This window comes from Phragmites australis, chromosome 1 (genome assembly GCF_958298935.1).
Source record: "Phragmites australis chromosome 1, lpPhrAust1.1, whole genome shotgun sequence".
NCBI classification, from domain to species: Eukaryota; Viridiplantae; Streptophyta; class Magnoliopsida; order Poales; family Poaceae; genus Phragmites; species Phragmites australis.
The window spans coordinates 41,214,969-41,237,317 of record NC_084921.1 but is presented as its reverse complement, the minus strand read 5'-3'; the positions used below and the strand labels follow the sequence as shown (position 1 = coordinate 41,237,317).

At 46.8% G+C, this 22,349-nt stretch overlaps 3 protein-coding genes across 4 annotated transcripts; all 3 read left to right on the top strand.

The window, feature by feature from the left end:
- Nucleotides 1-10,913: 10,913 nt before the first annotated feature.
- On the top strand, nt 10,914-12,210 carry LOC133919541 (inorganic pyrophosphatase 1-like). The gene is made up of 2 exons (XM_062363962.1): nt 10,914-11,139; nt 11,281-12,210. The coding sequence occupies exons 1-2, from the start codon at nt 11,002-11,004 to the stop codon at nt 11,959-11,961; spliced, it is 819 nt and encodes a 272-aa protein (XP_062219946.1). The 5' UTR covers nt 10,914-11,001; the 3' UTR covers nt 11,962-12,210.
- Nucleotides 12,211-17,128: 4,918 nt separating this feature from the next.
- LOC133919530 (uncharacterized) lies at nt 17,129-19,455 on the top strand. The gene is made up of 2 exons (XM_062363951.1): nt 17,129-17,665; nt 18,990-19,455. The coding sequence occupies exons 1-2, from the start codon at nt 17,295-17,297 to the stop codon at nt 19,222-19,224; spliced, it is 606 nt and encodes a 201-aa protein (XP_062219935.1). The 5' UTR covers nt 17,129-17,294; the 3' UTR covers nt 19,225-19,455.
- Nucleotides 19,456-20,103: 648 nt separating this feature from the next.
- Nucleotides 20,104-22,349, top strand: LOC133919516 (uncharacterized). 2 transcript variants are annotated; one of them, XM_062363942.1, is made up of 3 exons: nt 20,104-20,240; nt 20,374-20,578; nt 21,966-22,349. In XM_062363942.1, exons 2-3 carry the CDS (start codon nt 20,388-20,390, stop codon nt 22,150-22,152), a joined length of 378 nt encoding a protein of 125 aa, XP_062219926.1. In that variant the 5' UTR covers nt 20,104-20,240; nt 20,374-20,387; the 3' UTR covers nt 22,153-22,349. The 2 variants fall into 2 exon arrangements, with proteins under 2 accessions (XP_062219926.1, XP_062219918.1); XM_062363934.1 differs by having other exon boundaries at nt 20,371-20,578.

The window sequence follows — 22,349 nt, the reverse complement described above, 5'->3', positions numbered from 1 at the left end:
CTGATGATTAATTAGAATACTATTTGGACGGTTCCTCACAGCTTGGTATCAGAGCCTGGTTTAATTTAGTAGCCTAAACATAATTAGTGCGTTGTTTAGTAAGTCGACAACTTCACCTAAACAACCCATAATTTATGTTTATGCCTCTTCATGTTTAATATGTATTAAACTGCTATCGTTTATACCCCTAAGTTAAAATGCGTATTATGAGGGACGTTTATATGTCTTATACCACGTTGTTTTGCTTTCGACCCTGCATTGATTCATGTTGAGCATTGCATCTTCGGCTTTGCATCGTCGGAAGGTAAGGTACGACGCTCGGTGGCGGTTAATCACCGAGGGCTCAGCCGGATGCGAGGCAGAGGCCCGGCATGTTCCGTACGGTGATCCGTACGGGAAGTGAATACGCTAGCAATAGCGTATGAACATCCACCATGCGATGGGAGACATGGTCGTCTACTCGTGTGGCGTTTACACGAGATGTCCCGTAGGGTCTACGGGAAGTGAATACGTCGTTGTCGACGTATGGATTGTCGCTTGTACGGCATGTGGTACAAGGGCCGTTCGCGCTCTTACTCTTTCTAGCGCGAAGGGTACGTTCTGGATGTTATAAACTGCCTGTGATTTTGATGCTTGCAGGTGCGGTTCTTATTTTGAGAAAGAAGCGGTAGCTAGGTTCGAGCATGCATCATTTCATGGCATTCATGCATGCATTCATGTTTGTACATGTATTACGGGATTCTAACAATATATCCGGCGAACGCATTGTGCTGAGTCGGAATTTGACGTTTCCCCCCTTTTATTTTACATTTCAAGAATGGTTGTCACTCGGCGTAGTGGAGAGGTTCCGGAGGGTTCCGGTCAGAACAACCCTCCTCCACCGCCGACCATGGCGGAAGTGCTCATGCAAATTGAGCAGAACCGCCAAGCGAATCACGCTCTCCTCCAGACGAACCAAGCGCTCCTGGAGGCTCTCGTGCGCAACGCGGCTCCTCATGGAGGAGGTGGGGCCGTGCGCCGAGACGACTTCTCGGACTTTTTGCGGACTCAGCCGCCGGTCTTCTCGCGAGCTGAGGATCCTCTCGATGCTGATCATTGGCTCCGGACGATTGAGCAGAAGCTCGCCCTTCTTCGTTGTGAGGATCACGAGAAGGCGCTCTTCGCCGCCCATCAGCTTCAGGGCCCAGCGGGTGCGTGGTGGTCCGGCTTTCTGGCCATGCACCCCGCCGATCACCGCGTGTCATGGGCGGAGTTTCGCGAGGCCTTCCGCTCGTTTCACATACCGAGTGGCCTCATGGAGGCTAAGAGGCGGGAGTTTGAGGACCTCAAGCAAGGAGGTCGGGCGGTGATGGAGTACGTGCAGATGTTCAACCACCTTGCACAATATGCTACCGAGGAGGTCAGCACGGATGCGCGCAAGCAGCGCCGCTTTGTGAATGGCCTGAACTCAAAGATGCAGGACCGGTTGTCCGCGCATAAGTTCGCCGACTTCAACGAGTTGGTGAGCACGTCGATCACAGTGGAGCTCAAGTATAAGAGCCACCAAGAGGAGAAGAGGCGGAAGAGGGGTTCCTCGTCTTCTGTGGGCGGGAGCTCGCAACGCGCCCGCACTGAGAGTCAGCCTCCACAGTCTCAAGTGCCGTCGGCTGGCTACCCACGACCGATGTGGTTTGTACCACGTCCTGCGTTCTCCGCTCCACAGGGGCAGGCTGCACGACCAGCCGGCTCCCAAGTGAGCGTGACCGGTGGCTCAGGCGGTCCGTGTTTCAACTGCGGTCGCGTCGGCCATTTCTCGAGGGAGTGCCCGTATCCGAGGCCGGGAGCCGCGGTGAGTGCCCCGCGACCACCGCCGGCTCAGTCAGCACCGCAGTCTTCGCAGGCGACTCACGTTCCCAAGCGTGGTCGAGCTCGCCACACTACCGCCGACGAGGTTCAGGAGGGTGACACCGTCCTAATGGGTACGTTGGATATGAGTTTCAACTCTGACATCTTTTCTGCAGTGGTTTTGTTTGATTCAGGAGCCTCTCACTCCTTTATATCTTCGGGTTATGTTTGGGAAAGTGGGTTGAGAGTCAGTGCTACCCACACGCCGTACCTTATAGACGCCCCAGGGGCCAAAGTTTTAATCAACCAGTGTGTGAATAAAGCGGCGGTAATTGTCAACGGAGTTCCCTTCCTTGTCAATCTGTTAGTGATGAACTCGAAGGGAATTGATGTTATTCTGGGAATGAATTGGCTCTCCAAGAACAAGGCTGTGTTGGACTGTGCTCGGCGGACCGTCACCCTCAATGGTCTGTCAGGTACTCGGGTCCACTTAAAACTAGAGGATGTCAAGTCCTGCCTGTTTGCCGTAAAGGCTGTCCCCACCAGGGTTATGGAGACCATTCCTGTGGTGTGGGAATTTCCGGATGTCTTTCCGGATGAGTTGCCTGGAATGCCGCCTGGTAGGGCAGTGGAGTTCTCTATTGATCTCGTGCCCGGTGCGGCCCCGGTTTCGAAGAAGATGTATAAGATGTCGCCAGTTGAGCTAGTTGAGCTGAAGAAGCAGATCCAGGAGCTGCCGGCGAAGGGTTTCATTCGTCCTAGTTCCTCACCTTGGGGATGCTCGGCTCTATTCGTGAAGAAGAAGGACGACACTCTCCGGATGTGTGTTGATTACCGTCCACTGAATGCAGTCACTGTGAAGAATGTGTATCCGCTTCCTAGGATCGACATCTTGTTTGATCAGTTGACTGGAGCCCGAGTCTTCTCAAAGATTGACTTGAGGCTGGGCTATCACCAGATCAAGGTCCGACCAGAGGATATTCCAAAGACAGCGTTCTCTACTCGATACGGCTTGTATGAGTTCATCGTTATGTCGTTTGGCTTGACTAATGCGCCGGCTTTCTTTATGTACCTCATGAACTCGGTATTCATGGAGGAGTTGGACAAGTTTGTCATTGTTTTCATCGACGACATTCTGATATACTCCAAGACTGTACAAGAGCACATTGGGCACCTCCGTATTGTTCTGGGCAGGCTCCGAGAGCATCAGTTGTATGCCAAGTTCAGCAAGTGTGAGTTCTGGCTCAGGGAGGTGGCTTTTCTGGGACATGTTCTATCAGAGAACGGAGTGGCAGTTGACCCGAGCAAGGTGCAGGATGTGCTCGACTGGGTTCAGCCCCAGAATGTCAGTGAGATCCGGAGTTTTCTTGGACTTGCAGGCTATTACCGTCGGTTCATTGAGAACTTCTCCAAGGTTGCGAAGCCGATGACTCAGTTGTTGAAGCAAGGCAGCGTGTTTGAGTGGTCAGATGCCTGTGAGTCTGCCTTCCAGACATTGAAGAAGCTGCTCACGACCGCTCCAGTGCTTGCTCAACCTGATGTGACCAGAGGATTTGATGTGTATTGCGACGCGTCCGGCATCGGTCTCGGCTGTGTTTTGATGCAGGAGGACCGAGTCGTTGCATATGCATCCCGACAGCTGAAGCGTCACGAGGAGAACTATCCGACACATGATCTTGAACTTGCAGCTGTCGTGCACGCTCTGAAGATGTGGCGCCACTACTTGATGGGCAACTTGTGCCGTATCTACACAGATCACAAGAGCCTGAAGTACATCTTCACGCAGTCAGATTTGAACATGAGGCAGCGCAGGTGGCTTGAGTTGATCAAAGACTATGAGCTGGAGGTTCACTACCATCCTGGCAAGGCGAATGTGGTCGCCGATGCTTTGAGTCGAAGGGCTCATTGTCACTGTCTTATAGCCTCGCCGATGGATTCCACGTTATGTGATGATTTCCGGCGTCTTGGGCTTGATATGGTGCCGGATGGTTTTATTGCCAATCTCGAAATCAAGTCCACGCTCATTGATGAGATTAAGGCTGCACAGAGGGATGATAAGGGTATGGCCCGAATTCGAGAGAAGAGGAAGATCGGGCAGGCCTTGTGCTTTACTGAGGATGATCAAGGCGTTATCTGGTTTGGGAACCGTCTAGTGGTTCCGAGGGTCGAGGCGCTGAGGAAGAAGATCCTTGACGAGGCTCATGATTCGTTGCTGGCCATTCACCCTGGCAGTACGAAGATGTATCAGGATTTGAAACCCCGTTTCTGGTGGACTCGCATGAAGCGGGAGATTGCTAGGTATGTGTCTGAGTGCGACGTCTGCCGAAGGGTGAAGGCTGAACACATCAAGCCTGCCGGCACACTCCAGCCTTTGCCCATTCCATCTTGGAAGTGGGAAGAAGTTGGGATGGATTTCATTACTGGCTTACCGAAGACTTCGAGTGGGTATGACTCTATTTGGGTCATCGTGGACCGGTTGACAAAATCCGCGCATTTCCTTCCTGTCAGGACCACTTATTCTGCTAAGCAGTATGCGGAGTTGTACCTCACTAGAATTGTTTGTCTCCATGGAGTGCCGAAGAAGATCGTTTCTGATCGGGGTACACAGTTTACTTCTCATTTCTGGAGAAGTTTCCAGGAGGCTATGGAAACCGAATTGTTCCACAGCACGGCGTATCACCCGCAGACGGATGGTCAGACGGAGAGGGTAAATCAGATTCTCGAAGATATGCTCCGTGCTTGTGTGCTCACTTATGGGAAGAAGTGGGACATATGCCTGCCGTTCGCGGAATTTTCGTATAACAACAGTTTCCAGGCTAGTATTGGGATGGCGCCATTCGAGGCCCTTTATGGTCGGAGGTGCCGTACGCCGCTGAATTGGTCTGAATCCGGTGAGCGGGCTTTTCTGGGTCCGGATTTGGTCAAGGAGGCAGAAGACCATGTCCAGAATATCCGCAGGAGTATTCTCACGGCCCAGTCTAGGCAGAAGAGCTATGCGGATCGACGTCGCCGAGAGCTCACCTTTGAGGTGGGGGATCACGTGTACCTGAAGGTTTCACCTCTCAAAGGCGTTCGTCGATTCCAAGTCCGAGGCAAATTGGCGCCTCGGTATGTTGGTCCATTTCAGATTCTTGCTCGGCGTGGAGAGGTCGCGTACCAGTTGGACTTGCCTCCATCTCTCTCCGCCGTACACAATGTGTTCCATGTGTCACAATTGAAGAAGTGTCTCCGAGTTCCGACGGAAGTCGTTGATATTGCACCCCAAGAGTTGCAACCGGATTTGACATATTGTGAGCGACCAATTTGTATCTTGGATGAAGCCGAGCGCAAGACACGACGCCACTCTACCAAATTCCTGAAAGTCCAATGGAGCCACCATACAGAAGCCGAAGCGACATGGGAGCGGGAAGATAAGCTCCGCTCCGAGTATCCTGAGTTCTTTGAGGACTTGTGAAAGATGTCGTAATATGGCATATTTGGAATCTCTCACATGAGTGTGCTCATCGTTCTCTCCACGACTCGTACTGAATCTCGGGACGAGATTCTTTTTAGGGGGGGGAGGTTTGTCACGTCCCGAAATCCATAATTGTGTGTTTTAATCCTAAAACATGCAATTTCAGCTTCATGTTCCAGTTTGGGTCACTGGAGCACTTCACTTTGAGTCAATGAGGTGGGAGAAGGAAAAACTAAGAGAAATAAAGGAGCTGGAAGCAAGTCTGAACTTTCCTCTAGGTAAATGGGGCCCACTTGGGTGGAAAATATCTCTCTATAAGTGGGCAACAGCTCTCTCTCACCCACTCCACCACATAAGGCTTTTTGAGGAAGCAAGTTGGAGTTGGCTGTCTCTCTCACTCTCTCTCTTAGGCTCCCTTTTTCCCCTTTGGATCCCTACCTCTGGGAGCAAGATCAAGGTACGTATGTGGTACTCACGAGACCACCAGCTCAAGGACTACTCGTCCATCCAATTCATTTTCAGTTTCCCCGAAGGAATTCGAGCTGGTTCTGAACTTGTTTGGTGTTCTTTGGGAGAAGCAAGGAAGCAGCAGTTTTTCCTCTCTTCTCCAAGCCATTTTCCGTCGTTTCCTCCTTCAACTGGCGGTCACCAACCTCAGCAAAGGACCTTAGGTGAGTCTGCTAGACTCCCATGGCAAGTATGCTCATTTTTGGTTGGATAGATCTTGGATCTGGAACTAGGGTTGCAAAGTTCTTAAAGTTCTACAGTCTGGGAACAAATGAGGATTTATGTGGATTTGAGTTAGGAATCATGTTGCTAGGCGGTTGAACAAAGTCTAGACCCTGTACACCCTTCTAGGCATTTTTACTTTTGATTTAGAGAGACTCCCAGGTTAGTTTAGCTCAGTTTTTCCCTTCGTAATGGCTGCTGTTCTGGAGCTGCGCGAGGCTGATTTTACTGTAGCGCGAGTACTGTTCACCCGAGCACCCCGGATACTGTTCACCGAGCACCCCCTGATACTGTTCACCGACGACCCCCGGGTACTGTTCACCCGAGCACGGGCGCAGTCACCGCGAGCACTCCCGAGCACCCCGGGTACTGTTCACCCGACGACCCCCGGGTACTGTTCACCCGAGCACGAGCTCAGTCACCGCGAGCACTCCCGAGCACCCCGGGTACTGTTCACCCGACGATCCCCGGGTACTGTTCACCCGAGCACGAGCTCAGTCACCGCGAGCACTCCCGAGCACCCCCGACTGTTCACCCGACGACTGTTCATCCGAGCACGAGCTCAGTCACCGCGAGCACCCCGGGTACTGTTCACCCGACCACGAGCTCAGTCACCGCGAGCACTCCCGAGCACCCCTGGTACTGTTCACCCGACGACCCCCGGTACTGTTCACCCGAGCACGAGATCAGTCACCCCGAGCACTCCCGACGACCCCCGGGTACTATTCACCCGACGACCCCCTGGTACTGTTCACCCGAGCACCCCGAGCACCCCCTGTACTGTTCACCCCGAGCACCCGAGCACGGTCGATCCCGAGGACCCCCGGGTACTGTTCACCCGAGCACCCCCGGTACTGTTCACCCCGGGTACCCCCCGTGAGTACTGTTCATCCCGGGCACCCCGAGCACGGTTTATCAGGCTTTCCTGATAGCTGATAGCTTGTAAAATTCGTAGTTAATTCGTAGGAACTCCAAACTTTTTGAGACCACTTGGAAAATTCTGGTTTGGTCAGTACGATCTTGGAATAATGTTGTCATGTATTGTGGAGCATATTTTTCTTACATGATCGCATTTCATACATGCTCATTACATTGCACGCGTTGCTCTCTGTAGTGAACGCCGATCCGTCGATCCCGGAGGCCGTGGGCGATCGTGAGGCGTCCCACCTTTCTGATTCAGGGCAGCAAGGCAAGCATCGTTCATATTGCACCGTGTCTACTTGAAATTTTAATATGTTATCTACGCTTATGTATACATTGCATGTGTCGGGTACTGAGTTGGGTAGAACCTATGCCGATGCATTATCCCATTTCGGTCACGTGTCATGTGTTGTTCCTAGGAGCCTAGTGGTGTCATCGAGGTCTAATTTTAGTTCGCTATGCTTAGTGGTACTTAGGCTTTCCGGTAGAAGTCGACGACGGCGTCCACCGTTGTCGCGAGCCTAGGACTTATTACTTGTTCACACTTATGGTTGTGTTGATGATGAGTTGGTTTGGTGAGTGGTGAGTTGAGACGAGGTGTGGGCGGTGTTAGGGGTGTCATCTGCTCACGAGGAGTCCTCAGGCAGTTCGGGGAGGGAACCCGGACACCGTAGACCGCTTGCACCGGTTAAGCACCGATCATCGGTGTAGTCGGCTTTAGCACATACCTTACTCACCACATGCTGATATAATGGTAGGCGAGCCGATTACCTTCGCAGACGTGGTCATGTGGGCCTCGTCATAGACGGTGTGAGTCCGGTTTGAGTCCGGGCTTTTAGCGGTATTAGTTTGCTCGGGGAGTAGTTCTAATACCGCCGTGCCGAGCTATGGTTGATCCACATGGTTGGGCCTGGTTGGGAAAGGTTGTCACGGGTACCCCCTTGTGCGCATCTTAGCGGGTGGCACAAGCCGTATGGTCCCTGTGTCGTGTGGGTCCAGGAGTATCCCCCTGCAGGGTGTATAATCAGTTCGAGCTGCCGCGCTCTCGGTCATGAGCATCGCTATCGCTTATCTCCACCGAGCGACCATATTTTGGTCGTAGAGTTTCGATGTGGGTTGTGGCATGGTTGGATTGGGGTGGTTTGGTCGGTATGTGGTTGGTGGTTTGGTGGGAATGGTTTGCTTTTATACACTTGTTGTTATATATCTGTTTTGATCAGTTGGTTGGCAGGGTTTGAGTCGGTGGTTGGTTAAGTCAGTTGCTTACACCTAGAGTCTAGGTTGCTTACCGCTTAATGAACTTAAACATGTCTTAATCCTTGCTACAGCTTTAAATGCATGATCCTTGGAGTCGAGAATATATATACTCATACTGTGTAAGACTTGCTAGTACCTTCGTACTAAGGGTGCTGCCCTTAAGTTGCTTTCAGGTTCGCAGGTCGGCGAAGATGGGGCAGTGTTCGGCTACTTTGTGCCTGCCGATCAGGGTGGCGGGCAGGAGTAGCACCTTCTACTCCGAACTCCGGCGCTTTTGGTATGGAGCCTAAGGGCATACGGCTCCATACTCTTTTGTTGTATAGGTTTTTCTTCCGCTGCGTAGTAGTTGTTGTTGTTCCTATTTTGTTGTAAATTGTGGAAGCAGTTGCTTGTTTAACAATGGTAATCCAGTTTAATTATTTGCTCTCTATTAAACTGTGTTGTGATATTTGAGTTGGAAGGCATGTGTTCCGATCCTGGGCACAAAACACGTGCCGGGACTACCGGAATGGTATTCTGGTTAATCGTCGAGGTTGTGATTATGAATAATGATCCTCCTGATGATTAATTAGAATACTATTTGGACGGTTCCTCACAGTAGACTTACGTTGTTAGTCTTTCGATCAATTGAGAGAATATTAGTTATGATCTCAGCTAACTGCAGCCCATAAGAATGGGGCCACGGTTGACCAAGAGAGTGGTTATGATCGGTCAGCCAATAACCGACTCAACAGCTTAATCCCAGATTGCACGAGCCTATAAGAAAGGGTCTTGACGCTATAGAAAGATAATTGGTTTTTGAATTAGTACGTTCAGGTTAGCTAGCCCTAACTAAACCCTACTAATCAAGGGGTGCTTGGAGTGACTTGAAGGCCAAGCTGATCACCGGTTGTTTGTGTCGGCGATCTCCTTGTCCATGGCGCTGCAAGAAGGAGAAACTCGGCAATGATCCCACACCAACAACACATGCCTGCATCAAGCAGACACGAGGTCTTCGCGGCCCATCGGGGCATTTTTCAATCGGGTCAGTAATGATCTCTAGGTGTTCATGTTATTAGACTAATTAAGATCCTATCGATTTAAGCACTAAGAGTTGTAACACCAATCGATTTAAAAAACTACAATTAATAGATGCTATTAGTATTAAAAAAATATTAATACACTATTATTTCTTCCATCTATAGGGTGCATCCTCATCTTAATTTTTGTTTTCAATTATTTTTTCCTATAATTTTTTTCCTCATCACAATATTATTGATTTTACGTGTGTAAAATACTTATGTGGAACACATGATTGCTAGTTGTGCATGCCATTAGCTAAAAAGACGGGTGAATGAAATATATTTTGGTAGGAACTTAGGATGAGAATTTGTTCTTCCCTTACCGTGTCCCGTGATAAGGTAGAATAATGAAACAACTAGGAGGTTTCCTAAGCCGACCAGCTAGGCTGCTTTCTGGTTTCTGCACATGATTCCATGTTTCAAACTTTAGATACAGACACATCCAGGAAACCAGTATATGGCCAAATGGATACATGGTTCAAACTGCAGTACTAAAGCTGGCCAAAAGGAAACATAACTCGTTTCTTGGTATTGGAAAACAAACGGGTATGGAGTAGGAGATTTCTAGCTGGTTGAATTAGACTGAAAGAAAAGCTGGTACGTGGAAATTGACCAAGAAACAAAACTTAATTTGAAGATAAGATGAGGGAGAAAAGGGAAAGAACAAAGGCTACCGTGTTCTACGGTATATGGTCCCGTTTGTTTTAGCTTTAAATTTTGAGAATCTAGTTTAATGTGTATAATTCGTGTAAGTTTTTTTACATTAGAAAATAGATTATAAAATTTTATAGTATAATTTGATTTGTAGTAGTGAGAATACACTTTTATATTATAAACTATTGTTTTTGCTTTTAGGATAGAATCTATAATCGCAATAAAAAAAACAGCCTCAAAAGAGTCAGGTAGGACCACCTAAGCGACCTCGCGGGGAGATTCTCCGCATCCAGCGAATATCCGCTAAGAGACACAGCAGGAAACGTGACAAAATCGCAGCACATGCCTGGTACATGACCTTTGCTTGGGACCGGATCTTGTGCCACAAGCACGACAGCATCCCCTGGAGCTCTGGAGAAAAACACAATATATATATATAAGGCGTTTTCAAATTTCACTTGATCGACGCAACGGAGACCAGTTTTGGTAAATACAGTAAGAACTTCCTCTAAATCAATTCAGTTACAGGCAAAAATCGACGGGCTCGTACTACAATCTTTAAATTCGGTGGAACCAGACGATCACACATGCAGATACGGCGAAAGCGACCCCACCGCGGCTCCAGAAGACACAGAGAGTGGATATTCCATCGCCAATATGCAGAGCCTCTCGGGATCCTTCTCCACGCGCCACACGACCGACCGCGGCGCACCTCCAGAAGCCAGCCGCCGCCGAGCGCCTCCTTTCCGCGGTCGCAGCCTAGTACACCACGGCTCCACACCCACCGCGCGACGCGGCGCGAACCAAACCAGAGCAGGCAGGCGCCTCGTGTAGCCGTGTGGTTTCCCGAGAGGCGCCTCCGCCGAATCGATCGATTCCACCGCGCCAACCCTTGATCCCAACCTCGAAACCGAAACACCGAGACAGCGTCGCTATTCCTAGGCATCTCTCGTAATATTCCCTCGGCATCTTCCCGCCCCCCGGCCCCGTATATAAGGCCACTCATGCCGCGGCCCTCCGGCCATCGATCGATCACGAGTTCCCAAACTCACAAAGCGTAGCCAGCCAGGCCAGCTAAGTAAACCCTTCTCGTCGAGAAAGATGGCCGGGATCGTGGTGGTGTTCGACTTCGACAAGACGATCATCGACGTCGACAGCGACAACTGGGTCGTCGACAACCTCGGCGCCACCGAGCTGTTCGACCGCCTCCTCCCCACCATGCCCTGGAACACCCTCATGGTACGCATACGGTCGATCCCCTGGCCTACATTCCCGGCTGCCATTGTTCGGTTGTTGGTATCGTGCTCGTGCTTGCCGCAACGATGACATTATGTATGTGGCCGCATCTCAATGGTGGCATGATTTTGATCGATTCTGCAGGACACGATGATGGGGGAGCTGCACGCGCAGGGCAAGACCCTGGCCGACGTCGCCGAGGTGCTCAAGACCGCGCCGCTGGACCCGCACGTCGTGTCCGCCATCAAGGCCGCCTACGCGCTCGGGTGCGACCTGCGGGTCCTGAGCGACGCCAACCTGTTCTTCATCGAGACCATCCTGGAGCACCACGGCCTCCGGGGCTACTTCTCCGAGATCAACACCAACCCGAGCCACGTCGACGCCGACGGCCGCCTCCGCATCGCGCCCCACCACGACTTCCGCTCCGCCCCGCACGGGTGCGGCGTCGGCACCTGCCCGCCCAACATGTGCAAGGGCCAGGTGCTGGACCGCATCCTCCGCGAGGCGTCGGCCGGGAGGAAGCGGGTCATCTACCTGGGCGACGGGCGCGGCGACTACTGCCCGTCGCTGCGGCTCGGGAGGGAGGACTTCATGATGCCGCGCAGGGGGTACCCCGTGTGGGACCTCATCCGCCAGAACCCAGCGCTGCTGCAGGCGGAGGTGCACCCGTGGAGCGACGGCAGGGAGATGGAGGAGACGCTGCTGCGGCTCGTCAGGAGGACGCTCGTGGAGGAGGCCGCGCTGCTGCCGCTCGACTGCAAGCTCGAGTCCTTGCCCGTCGCCGTGCAGGACGGCAGACCCATGCCGCTCGGCGTCAAGAACTGATTCGCATCAATCTATCGATTGTGTTCACACTTCACAGCGAGTAATTGGTAGGACGGTATAGTTGACAAGATTAAGGATCGATGAGATTGCCGGTTTGGGTTCTTGGAGAGCTCGAACAATCGTGCGGCACGGTTAGTAGAGTGTAAACGTATTGACTAATTTGTATGCGGTGATGTGATGTATCCCTGAGCCTCTAAACTGGCGATTAAATATCAAATTAATGAATGAAATCAATGACGACAAGCAAAATTGCAGTACGTTGCGTTCAATTTCCTTTTTGAGTACCACAGAGTGCCACCGTTAGGAGGAGAAGCGAAATGAAAGTAAATACAGATTGCAGCCACCATCAGCACTAGAGTTCGACGTAATCTCAGTTGCAAGCAAGCGAGGCATGACACACTTTTGCCATACAATTTGGAACTTAAATTCGTTTCGTCTAAAATTGCACAAATCTTTTCTGAGGCTACACTGATCTACTTAATTATTTCAGAAAACAGAAAGGCATGTATCCGTCGCGTATCCTATACCCGTGGAACCGAAAGAGATGTTTGCCGGCAGGTTCGCCACACATCCGTGTTTCAGTGTTTCACCAAATTTTAGTTACATATTCCTGGGATATGCTCTTGGCATATCCTCGATCCACGGGAAGCCGGGAAAGCAATTGAAGTGGAGCCACGGAGTCCCGGCTCGTCGGATTCACGTACTCCCATGTGTTTGCAGCCGCACACTGTTGGGAGAATTGTCGTTAAGGACCCTGACGTTCTTTGGCCTAGGAAGTCTGAGCCTGAAGACCGTCGGGCTCCGGCCCCCTCCAGTGTCCGGGGCTTCGAGATGGTCTAGAGGTCGTGCTTTTGAATATCTGGAGCCTTCTAAGCCTTTGAAAAAAAGGAAAAATATAAAAATCCTTCAAAAGTCATTTGAATTTTGATTTTTCCCTAAAAATTATTTTGTTAAAAAAACCTCAAAAGTTTGATTTTGTTGAAAAACATCCTAAAAATTCAAAGAAATTTTAAAAAACCACAAAAAATTCTAAAAAAACTGAGATAATTCTAAGACCTTTTGTGATTTTTTTTTCAAAAATAATATATTTTGCATCATATTTCATGCAGAGGAAGTTTGAAAAAAAACGTGCAGCTCATTTATTAATTCGAGTTAAATGCACAGTTAATTATTTACTAATCCAAAAATCATGAAACCAAATTTTTTAGTTTTCTTACATGATCCTCTATCTTCTAAAAATACATGAAATCTTGAAATAGTTATTGTAACGTGCAGGATTGAGTAAATGTGTTGCAGATAGATTAATTCATAACTAATCCATAACACCCCCAAAATTAGTGAAACCACTTTTATTAGTTTACTTAAATAATTATTTGTGTAAAAAAATAATGGTAGACATGACAAAGTTAAAATAATATGAGTTAATAAATGAGCTGCATATTTTTCTTTTTTTTCCAAACTTCCTCTCGATGAAATATGGTGCAAAGGATATTATTTTTGAAAAAAAAAATTCACAGAAGGTCTTAGAATTGTCTCTAGTTTTTTTTAGAATATTTTGTGATTTTTTTTAATTTTTTGAATTTTTAGGGGTTTTTCCAATAAAATCAAACTTTTGGGGGGTTTTTTGCAAAAAAAAAACTTTTGGGAGTGAAAGTCAAAATTCAAATGACTTTTGGGTTTTTTTTTCATTTTTCCCTTGAAAAAATCAATTAGAAGGGATCCGTAGGCCGCCCCTACGTGCAGTGAGCTGATCAGCATTTAATATTGGTGCAGTGGTGGCCACCTGACATTATGGCACAAGTGACGGTCGTCTGACACCATAGGCCCAAGTGGTGGTCGCCTAACACAATTGTAGCAAAAATAGTCTTATTAAGCTATGATTGTAATTTTGATGATTAATGATAATATAGTTATTGGGACTAACATATTTGTCAAGAATATATGTTAGTAGGTCTTATGGATGCAATACATCAAGAAGCCACTGTAGTCGTGACAAAATTTGATTGAATTGAAAAAAGTCTCAGAGAAATTGCTCTCACTGGAAGGTCCGGCCCTGGAAGAATTGCACTCACCGGATCATTATGTCTAGAGGCAGTTTGCCTCACCGGATGATTCGGTGATAAAGAATATACACGTCGGACCAATTCTGTCAGAGGGGTCTGAGTGGATTGCACTCACCGGAAGGTTCGGTAATTAAGACGGTGCACATCGGAGGCTTCATCGGAGCATTTAACAGAGTATGTGAAAAAACCAGAAAAGAAGAAGTTCTACACACCGGAAGGTACGGTGATGAAGACAGTGCACACCGGAGGCTTCACTGGAGCATTTAACAGAGTGTGCGGAAAATCCAGAAAAGAATAAGTTCTACATACCGGAAGGTCCGATGATGAAGACAGTGCACACTGGAGTATTTTGTGCAAAGAAGAAGTTTAGCGCGGTCAGGTTCAAGTGTACTCATCGGATAGTCCGATGATTGATTGAAGATTACACCGAACAATCCGGTGTTCAGAAGAACTCTGAGTGGAGTTCCAGCGGCTAGTTTCCGAGAATGTACACACCGAATGGTCCGGTGCTTGTACCTCTATTAATGCCGGATCATCCGGTGTTCACATAATATATGAGCCGTTGGGATAATTGCTAGTCCGCAGGGTTGAGACTATAAATACCCCTCCACTCATTCATTTGGAGTAGCTGGAGTCCAAAGAAACCCTTGTACACCTAAGAAGATATCTAAGACATCTAAGAGCATAAAATGTTCATCCAAAGTGACTAAGCACACTATTAGTGAGTGATTAGTGCTTATAGACCTAGAGAGAAGAGTTGCTAGGTGTTGCAACCTAGAGTGTGGATCAAAGAGTGATCCAAAAGTGTACCGAGAGGTACGCCGGCGCCTTGGAGTTTTTGTGACTCGCCGGTAACTTGTTGACCCTCCGACTTGGTGCGGAGCGGTGGCAAGAGGATGTGTAGGGACACGAAGACCCTTGTCTTTGTGACTAAAGCTTCAAAGTGAAGATAGCTTACAAGTGACCGGAAGAGAGGTTAGTGGTGAGACTTCGGCTTAGTGGCTTGGTGGCTCATCGTTCTTGAGGCTTTATCTTGGTGACTTGATATCTCAAGAGTCGTGATCGGAAGAGACTTAGTGACCAGGAGTATATCCTTTGTGGAGCTCCAAAGTGGACTAGTGGTAGCTTGTGTACCACCTATACTACGGGATAAAAATTTCTCGTGTCGAGTTTGTCTCTCTATCTCATTTACGTTTCCGTATTTACTTACTTGTAATTTACCTTTCAATTCTCTTAAACGGTAGAGTAGACACACTAGATAAGCCTAGAACATATTTTGATAGAAATTGAGATAGGCTTATCTTGTGAAAGTTTTGGAGCCAATAATTTTAAGTGTCCTAATTCACCCACTCTTAGAATATTATCGATCCCCTTCAATTGGTATTAGAGCCTTGTGCTCTTCAATTGGACTTAACCGTCTAGAGTTGTGACGTTCGAGGTTAGGGATGGATATTAGTAGTGCTGCACACTTTGATGGCACTAATTTTCCCCGGTAGAAAATTCTTATGACATGTTACTTGGAAGCAAAAGGTCTAGATATTTGGAGGGTCACCGAAGAGGAGATGAAAGAACGCATCACCAAAGCGGAGAAACAATTTGATGCTTTAGCGAAGAGTATCCTTTTATCATCTTTATGTGTTGATGTATTCAATAGAGTATATTCTCTCACGAATACAAATGATATTTGAACTAGTCTCATTGAAATACATGAAGGCATAAAGAATGCGCGCAATGAGAAATATCATGTTCTTGTGACTAAACTTAATAGCATCAAATAACTTGTCCATTAAAATACTAATGACATTTACTCACGTATGAATATTCTTATCAATGAGATCAATAGACTAGGTTTGACAAATATTGAAAATGCTCAAGTGGTGAGAAGAACACTCCAAGCTCTTCTTACAAAGTACAAGCTAATTATCTTCGTAATCTACAACAACCACGATATGGGTAAGATAACTCAAGCCAAGTTTTAGGTAAGATCACCGCTCATGAGATAACCATAAACATGAGAGTTGAAGCTTCTTCCTCATCCTACACCAAGAAACTTGTTATCGCAAGCAAGCAAGCATCATGTTCACATATGAAGGCGAAGATGAGAAGACAAGACAAAGAGTCAAGCTCAAATGAAGGTGATAAAGATCAAGATGAAGAGAGTGAAGAAGAAGATGATCAAAGCACATCAAATGATAAAGAGATTGATCCCAAAATAGTAAAGCTCATATTACAAATGGAGAAGAACATAAAGAGAATCAATACAAAGATTGATTATCCAATCTCTTTAAAAGAGTTGATCAAAATAATTGATCATATAAAAAAGAGAATACTTGATTAAAATAATTGATCATATAAAAAAGAGAATACTTGATTAAAACAATTGATCATATAAAAAAGAGAAAAAAATCAAAAACAGAAAGGATACAAGAAAAAGAAGCAAAACATGAGGTCATGCTATAGTGTTCTACTTTGCTCAAGCAGGATACAAATACATGAGCTTGTTTGCCGCCAGGACTACGCAAATAATTGCGTGCTCCGACTTCGACGTGACAATTTTGCTTAGCTTTGATGTGTGCCATTGGACACACAAATTAAGCCCAGCAGCACTTGGAGCCAGATCCTAGTGATCTAATCCTCTAATTATCTCTTTCTCATGTTTTGGTTTTGACAAAACAACCCCTTCCTTACACGCAGGTACAAGTCTTTGCCCCTTGCCTCATTTTTACAACCCGAAAGAGTACAACATCTCCTATCACGTACTGTTCTCGTCGCTCCATTTTCTAATTTTAAGCCTAAGACTATCTTCGATCATTTCTCGTCAGGGCTAGAAAATCTTCACGAAGGAATTTTCGTTCCATTCAGTATTCTAACGGTTTTTCTTCACGGTTTTCGTTATGAAAAGATTTTCAAGGCTATTTCTTTTAAGACGGGATTATCTCTTCTTTCACTTTATAAATTTTTTCGAAGTGAAACTATTGAAGATGAGAGAGAATAAAAAAAATAAGAATAAGAAAAGAAATTAGGAAGAAAATAAAATGAAGAGAATATAATTAGACACTTGGGCTGGGCCGATGTACAGCCGGCACCACAGAATTTGTGACCTGGGCGGCGCTCACCCAACACGCGCCCGGCCTTCCCCACGGCCACGAGCCAGCCACCTCCGCGCGCCGTGACGTGAGCTTCGAGAAGCCATCCCCCAAATCCGCCTACGCTTCCACCTCCTCCTCCACGAGGCGAGGAAACCCTAGCGAGCGGGTGACGACCGACGCCATGGCGCTGCTCCCGCGCACGGCGCGTCTGGCCCTCCTCTCCACCCCGCGGGCGTACTCCGCCGCGGCGGCCGCGGGCGCCTCACCGTCGTTCCCGGCGCCGTACAGGGGCGCGCCTCCGCCGGCGCCGATGTCGAAGGCAGCCGAGTTCGTGGTCTCCAAGGTGGACGACCTGATGAACTGGGCGCGGCGCGGATCGATCTGGCCCATGACCTTCGGGCTGGCCTGCTGCGCCGTGGAGATGATGCACGCCGGCGCGTCCCGCTACGACTTCGACCGATTCGGCGTCATCTTCCGCCCCTCACCGCGCCAGTCCGACTGCATGATCGTCGCCGGCACGCTCACCAACAAGATGGCGCCCGCCCTCCGCAAGTAAGTAACGCATTCCTCATTTCGGTTGCTCAGACCGATCTAAGATTTCGATTTGGGGATTGTTAGATCCCACAAAGGATATGCAGAAATAGATTTCCATCTCTACACCGAAGGAGTAGGATTCCATAGAAGAAGAATTTGATGAATATTGGTTAGCCATGCCGTTTGTATGAACCAGGTTGTGGTAGCATCATTAGCAGGGAGTGTTTTCGATGTGCCATGAACATCATGTTGATACTGCTGTCCAAACTGTTACTGAATATGATGTGGTAATTTGATTTGAAAACCACCCACGAGGACTTGGTTATATTTACGAGTCCTCTAGAAAGATGATTATATCTACAAGCTTTCAACATTATTATTCAATTTCCTCTGTACTGATACTATATAATAAACTTTTGAGTTTGTTTGTATAGAGATTTTACTACTTGTGCACTTAAGACAAACCCCTCATTTTTCTTGTTTCCATATTGTCTTCTGGAGTTATCATAGTATGTGACCTTGGTTTCCATATCATGAAAATGAACATTGGTAGTTTTCTTGATTGAAATTTGCATATGAGGCCTGCTATTTGAGCTGTGTGACTTGTGCCTTGGTGATAAAGTTGGTTTCCTTCTCTTTAGCCATTGACGGCAAATTGCTGAAGTCCAACAGAAAACTTAGTTTATTTCTCTATCTTACGTATTGTTTTCTGCATTATGAAGGTTTGGAGAATTAAATTCTGAGCCTGTACTGATCTTTCGAATGTTCATGAGTACAAATGAGTGATCGTAGATGTTGAAACAGCAAAATGCTCTATGAATTCCAGCATAAGTCATTATTTTTTTTTAAAAAAATCGATCACTGACCATGCAGTAGTATTTAGGCTCGTCAACCAAAGTACTTGTACAGTGCCATTCATTCAATCAAATTTAATAACATATTGCTATAAAATTAACAGTGAAAAATGTTGGAGAAGACATGTGCTGTGTTTGCGTACCATGGTAGAAAAACAAGCATGCACTGACTGGCTGACTGTTTTGCATCTGCGTGGATTTACTTATCCTTTATACTGGAACATAAATAGATCCAATATATAGGAACAGGGGAGGGGGGGGGGGGAGTTGTTTGGTGTGTCCTTCAATACCAAGCCTCGATTATACATTATAGTGATTTTCTCTAAGCTTTAGTTGCTTCTAATATGCCTGTATTGTCTCTTTTCTTTTGAGATGTGTGTGCGTTTGAGAGGCCTTCATGAACAATTCTGATTATACCTGTTGCAATTCGGGGACCAAGTTTGTTTTCTAATGCTCCTGACAGACACAAACTTCATTATTACTTGCAGGGTTTATGACCAAATGCCTGAGCCTCGATGGGTTATTTCGATGGGCAGCTGTGCTAACGGTGGTGGATACTACCACTACTCCTACTCTGTTGTACGTGGATGTGACCGTATTGTTCCCGTGGACATTTACGTCCCTGGATGCCCACCAACTGCTGAGGCTCTACTGTACGGTGTTCTTCAGCTCCAAAAGAAGATCAACAGGCGCAAGGATTTCCTTCACTGGTGGACCAAGTGAAGCAATGCCTGTTCCTGTTCTTGCTTGTGTTTTATTTCTTTGCATTCGACCTACTTGTTATCTGAAATAAGAACAGCATTGTGCTCGATTTGCAAAGATGTTGTGCCTGGGAGGATGTATGCCCAGGTTGTTTGATGAACATGGGACTCGTGCACTGGGACAGACCAGTTGTGAGCTGGTTTTCGCTTTCCATTGTAATACAGCAATGCACCTTGTTGTCTTGTTTGTGTATGAGTTTCTCCTTTGTTGCAACTGAGCGCTACGGGTCTTTATTTATGTCGCTTTTTTCATGCTATCTGATGCAGGTCTCTAGTTAATATAACTGCAAATGAGTGCTAAGATAGTGTCTAATGATTCCATCCTCAACATATTATTCGTCCAAACTAGACACCGCAACACCTATCTGGGGAAAATTTCTTCGGTAGCACTGCAAAGATGTATGAACTGAAAAATAGAAGTGAATATCAAGTGGTGGTCCTGGGCCACATGTCAATGACAAATGGATCGATGATTCTCTCTTTGGTCATAAATAGATATTGTTTTAGATAATACAAGGTTTCTAATGCATAATTTTGACATTATTTTTTATTAAAATATATTTATAAAAATTATTAAATTTGTAATATTATAAAAATATTTTTCAAGATAAATCTACATTTCAATATTTTTAAATTAAATATTTTAAGAGCTATTGTTAATTAAAATTGTTAATCAAAGTTTTGATTGAAGCTTTTCTAAAAAGACGTATTTATGACCGGAGGGCTAAGTAGTTTCAACTTATGCCGTCTTTATGCAGTGCAAATTTGTGTGGAAATAGTACTATTGCAGGGATCAAAATCGTCTGCGTAATGGAGTCCACTTGGACAAATTAAGCAGCCCTAACCTCCCCTCCAAGCCTATACATCATCACCACACTCCTCCCCCGCCGCCTCTCGCAAGTCGCAAACCAGCCCCCCTCTCCTCGGATCTCTCCGTCCCCTTCCTCCAAAGTCCAAACCCCCCACCACAATCACAAGGTAAACCCAAAGAAACAAACCATGGAAACATCCTCGAATCTTGATTTCTTCTCCCCCCCCCCCACCACCCCCCTTCTGATTTTCTTCTCACCCGCATTGCGCCGTTTCTGACCTTGTGACCTTGAAACAGCAGCAGCGACAGGTCCCATGGCGGCGCTGGGGTCGAAGCTGGCGCAGCTGCAGACAAAGGCCTGCGAGGCGACGAGGTTCGTGGCCAAGCACGGGTGCGCTTACCACAAGACGCTCATGGAGAAGAACAAGCACCACGTCGTCGACCCGCCCACCGTCGAGAAGTGCCAGGAGCTCTCCAAGCAGCTCTTCTACACCCGCCTCGCCAGGTCCGTGCTCGCTCCCCGCGCCCCTAACTGGCGTGCGTCGTTTTACCGTCCGGTTCTATGCGCGGGAGTCCTTGGCGTCGATTAGGAATGCTATATTGTTTCGTGATGCTTGTGTCGTTATGTCGCCAATACCTGTGCTGCCGAATCCGTGTGTATTGCTGAAATTAACTGAGTATCTCGAACACTATGGAACTGTAGGGGGATACGCCTTTGGAGGGTTCTGTGGAGGATATGTCAGTCTCAGTGTATCAATTCGTCACCTTGTAGATCGGATGGGAGGTTTAGTGATCAGATCGGGATTCGAAATTGTTACTACGGGATTATGCGGTGGCTAGCGTAGAGGTCCTCTTGCGGGGTTCGAGGGAGCAAATATGGATTGGCCTGAGTACCCTCGACATCCAATGTTCGTTCATTGAAAAGAGTCCTAACTGCCCCTTAAGTCCTTATATGCCATGTTCGTTCATTGAAAAGAGCTCAAACTGCTCCTTATATGACTTGAGGTATGGGAGGAAGTACACATGAAACCAGAAGAGATTTGCAAGCACGGTGATCATTTGATGAAACTATATGATTGCATCATATTGTAGTAGCTGCAATCAATTGGTTCCATGGCACAGATAGACAATAGGGAATTTCACAGCCACCTAATCCTTCGGATGGGCTGATTTAGTAGGACCCAAAATATTTTGGATTCAGGCTTTTAACCATTGTGAATTCTAGTTTCTGTGAGGTTGCAATTTGCAGATGGCTGTAACACTAAACATAGAGAGATACTCTTAAGGCTTGCGATATCGTTATTTAGATGAATCATGTCTCTTTGACCACATTGATATTCATCAATTGTGTCTATTGCTTACAGTGTTGAATTATATCTTCTTAATTTATATAGAGGTTTGTGTATACTTGTTTATTAAGTGAAATGTGCATGATGCCTTGTCTATATAGGAAAATTATTGCTGTACAAATTGCCTTTCCATTGAACTTGTGTCAATAGGGAATTTCATGTATAACTCCCTTGAAATTCTTTATTGTTGTCTGCTAGCTAGTAGGTAACCCTATGTTGTGGAGTTTGATATGAACCATATGTTTCGGTCTAATGTCTGGGGGGTGTGCGATGGCTTTGATTTTTTTTAAAAAACTTTAACTTGGTAAAGTTAAATTCGAAGTGCTGATGGACATAAGACGAGTCGACGAAATCCACCTAGATGAACTCTGGGGAAGCCTGGCTACATAGCTAGGGCTAGTGATTTCAGAAGCCTGGCTACATAGCTAGGTTTTGCATCCTAGACAATTTTTCATAACATACGATTGGATAAAGATGCTTTGCATATAATGTGCTCTCGTCAGAAGTTTAGTATATTTACCTGTGGAGATGTGTTTCTTGCAGCCTTCCTGGTCGTTACGAGTCATTCTGGAAAGAGCTTGATGGCACGAAGCTCTTGTGGAAAAACAGAAGCAATCTGAGGGTTGAGGATGCTGGCATTGCGGCGTTGTTTGGCATCGAGTTGTATGCTTGGTTTTGCGTTGGTGAGATCGTCGGTAGAGGATTTACTCTCACGGGCTACCAGGTCTGAATGCCTGCATTACCACTAGCATGAGCAAACACATTAGTCCACATTTTCCAACGAATACTATGTCGGTGGTCAGTTTCACCCTGACATGAATCGTGAATCAAAGATTTGTTATTCTGAACTACTCTTGATGCCGCGAAACTACATTATCTCAGTGGAACAAACGTGATGAGCTAATAATTTACTGTGTCTCTTGCCCC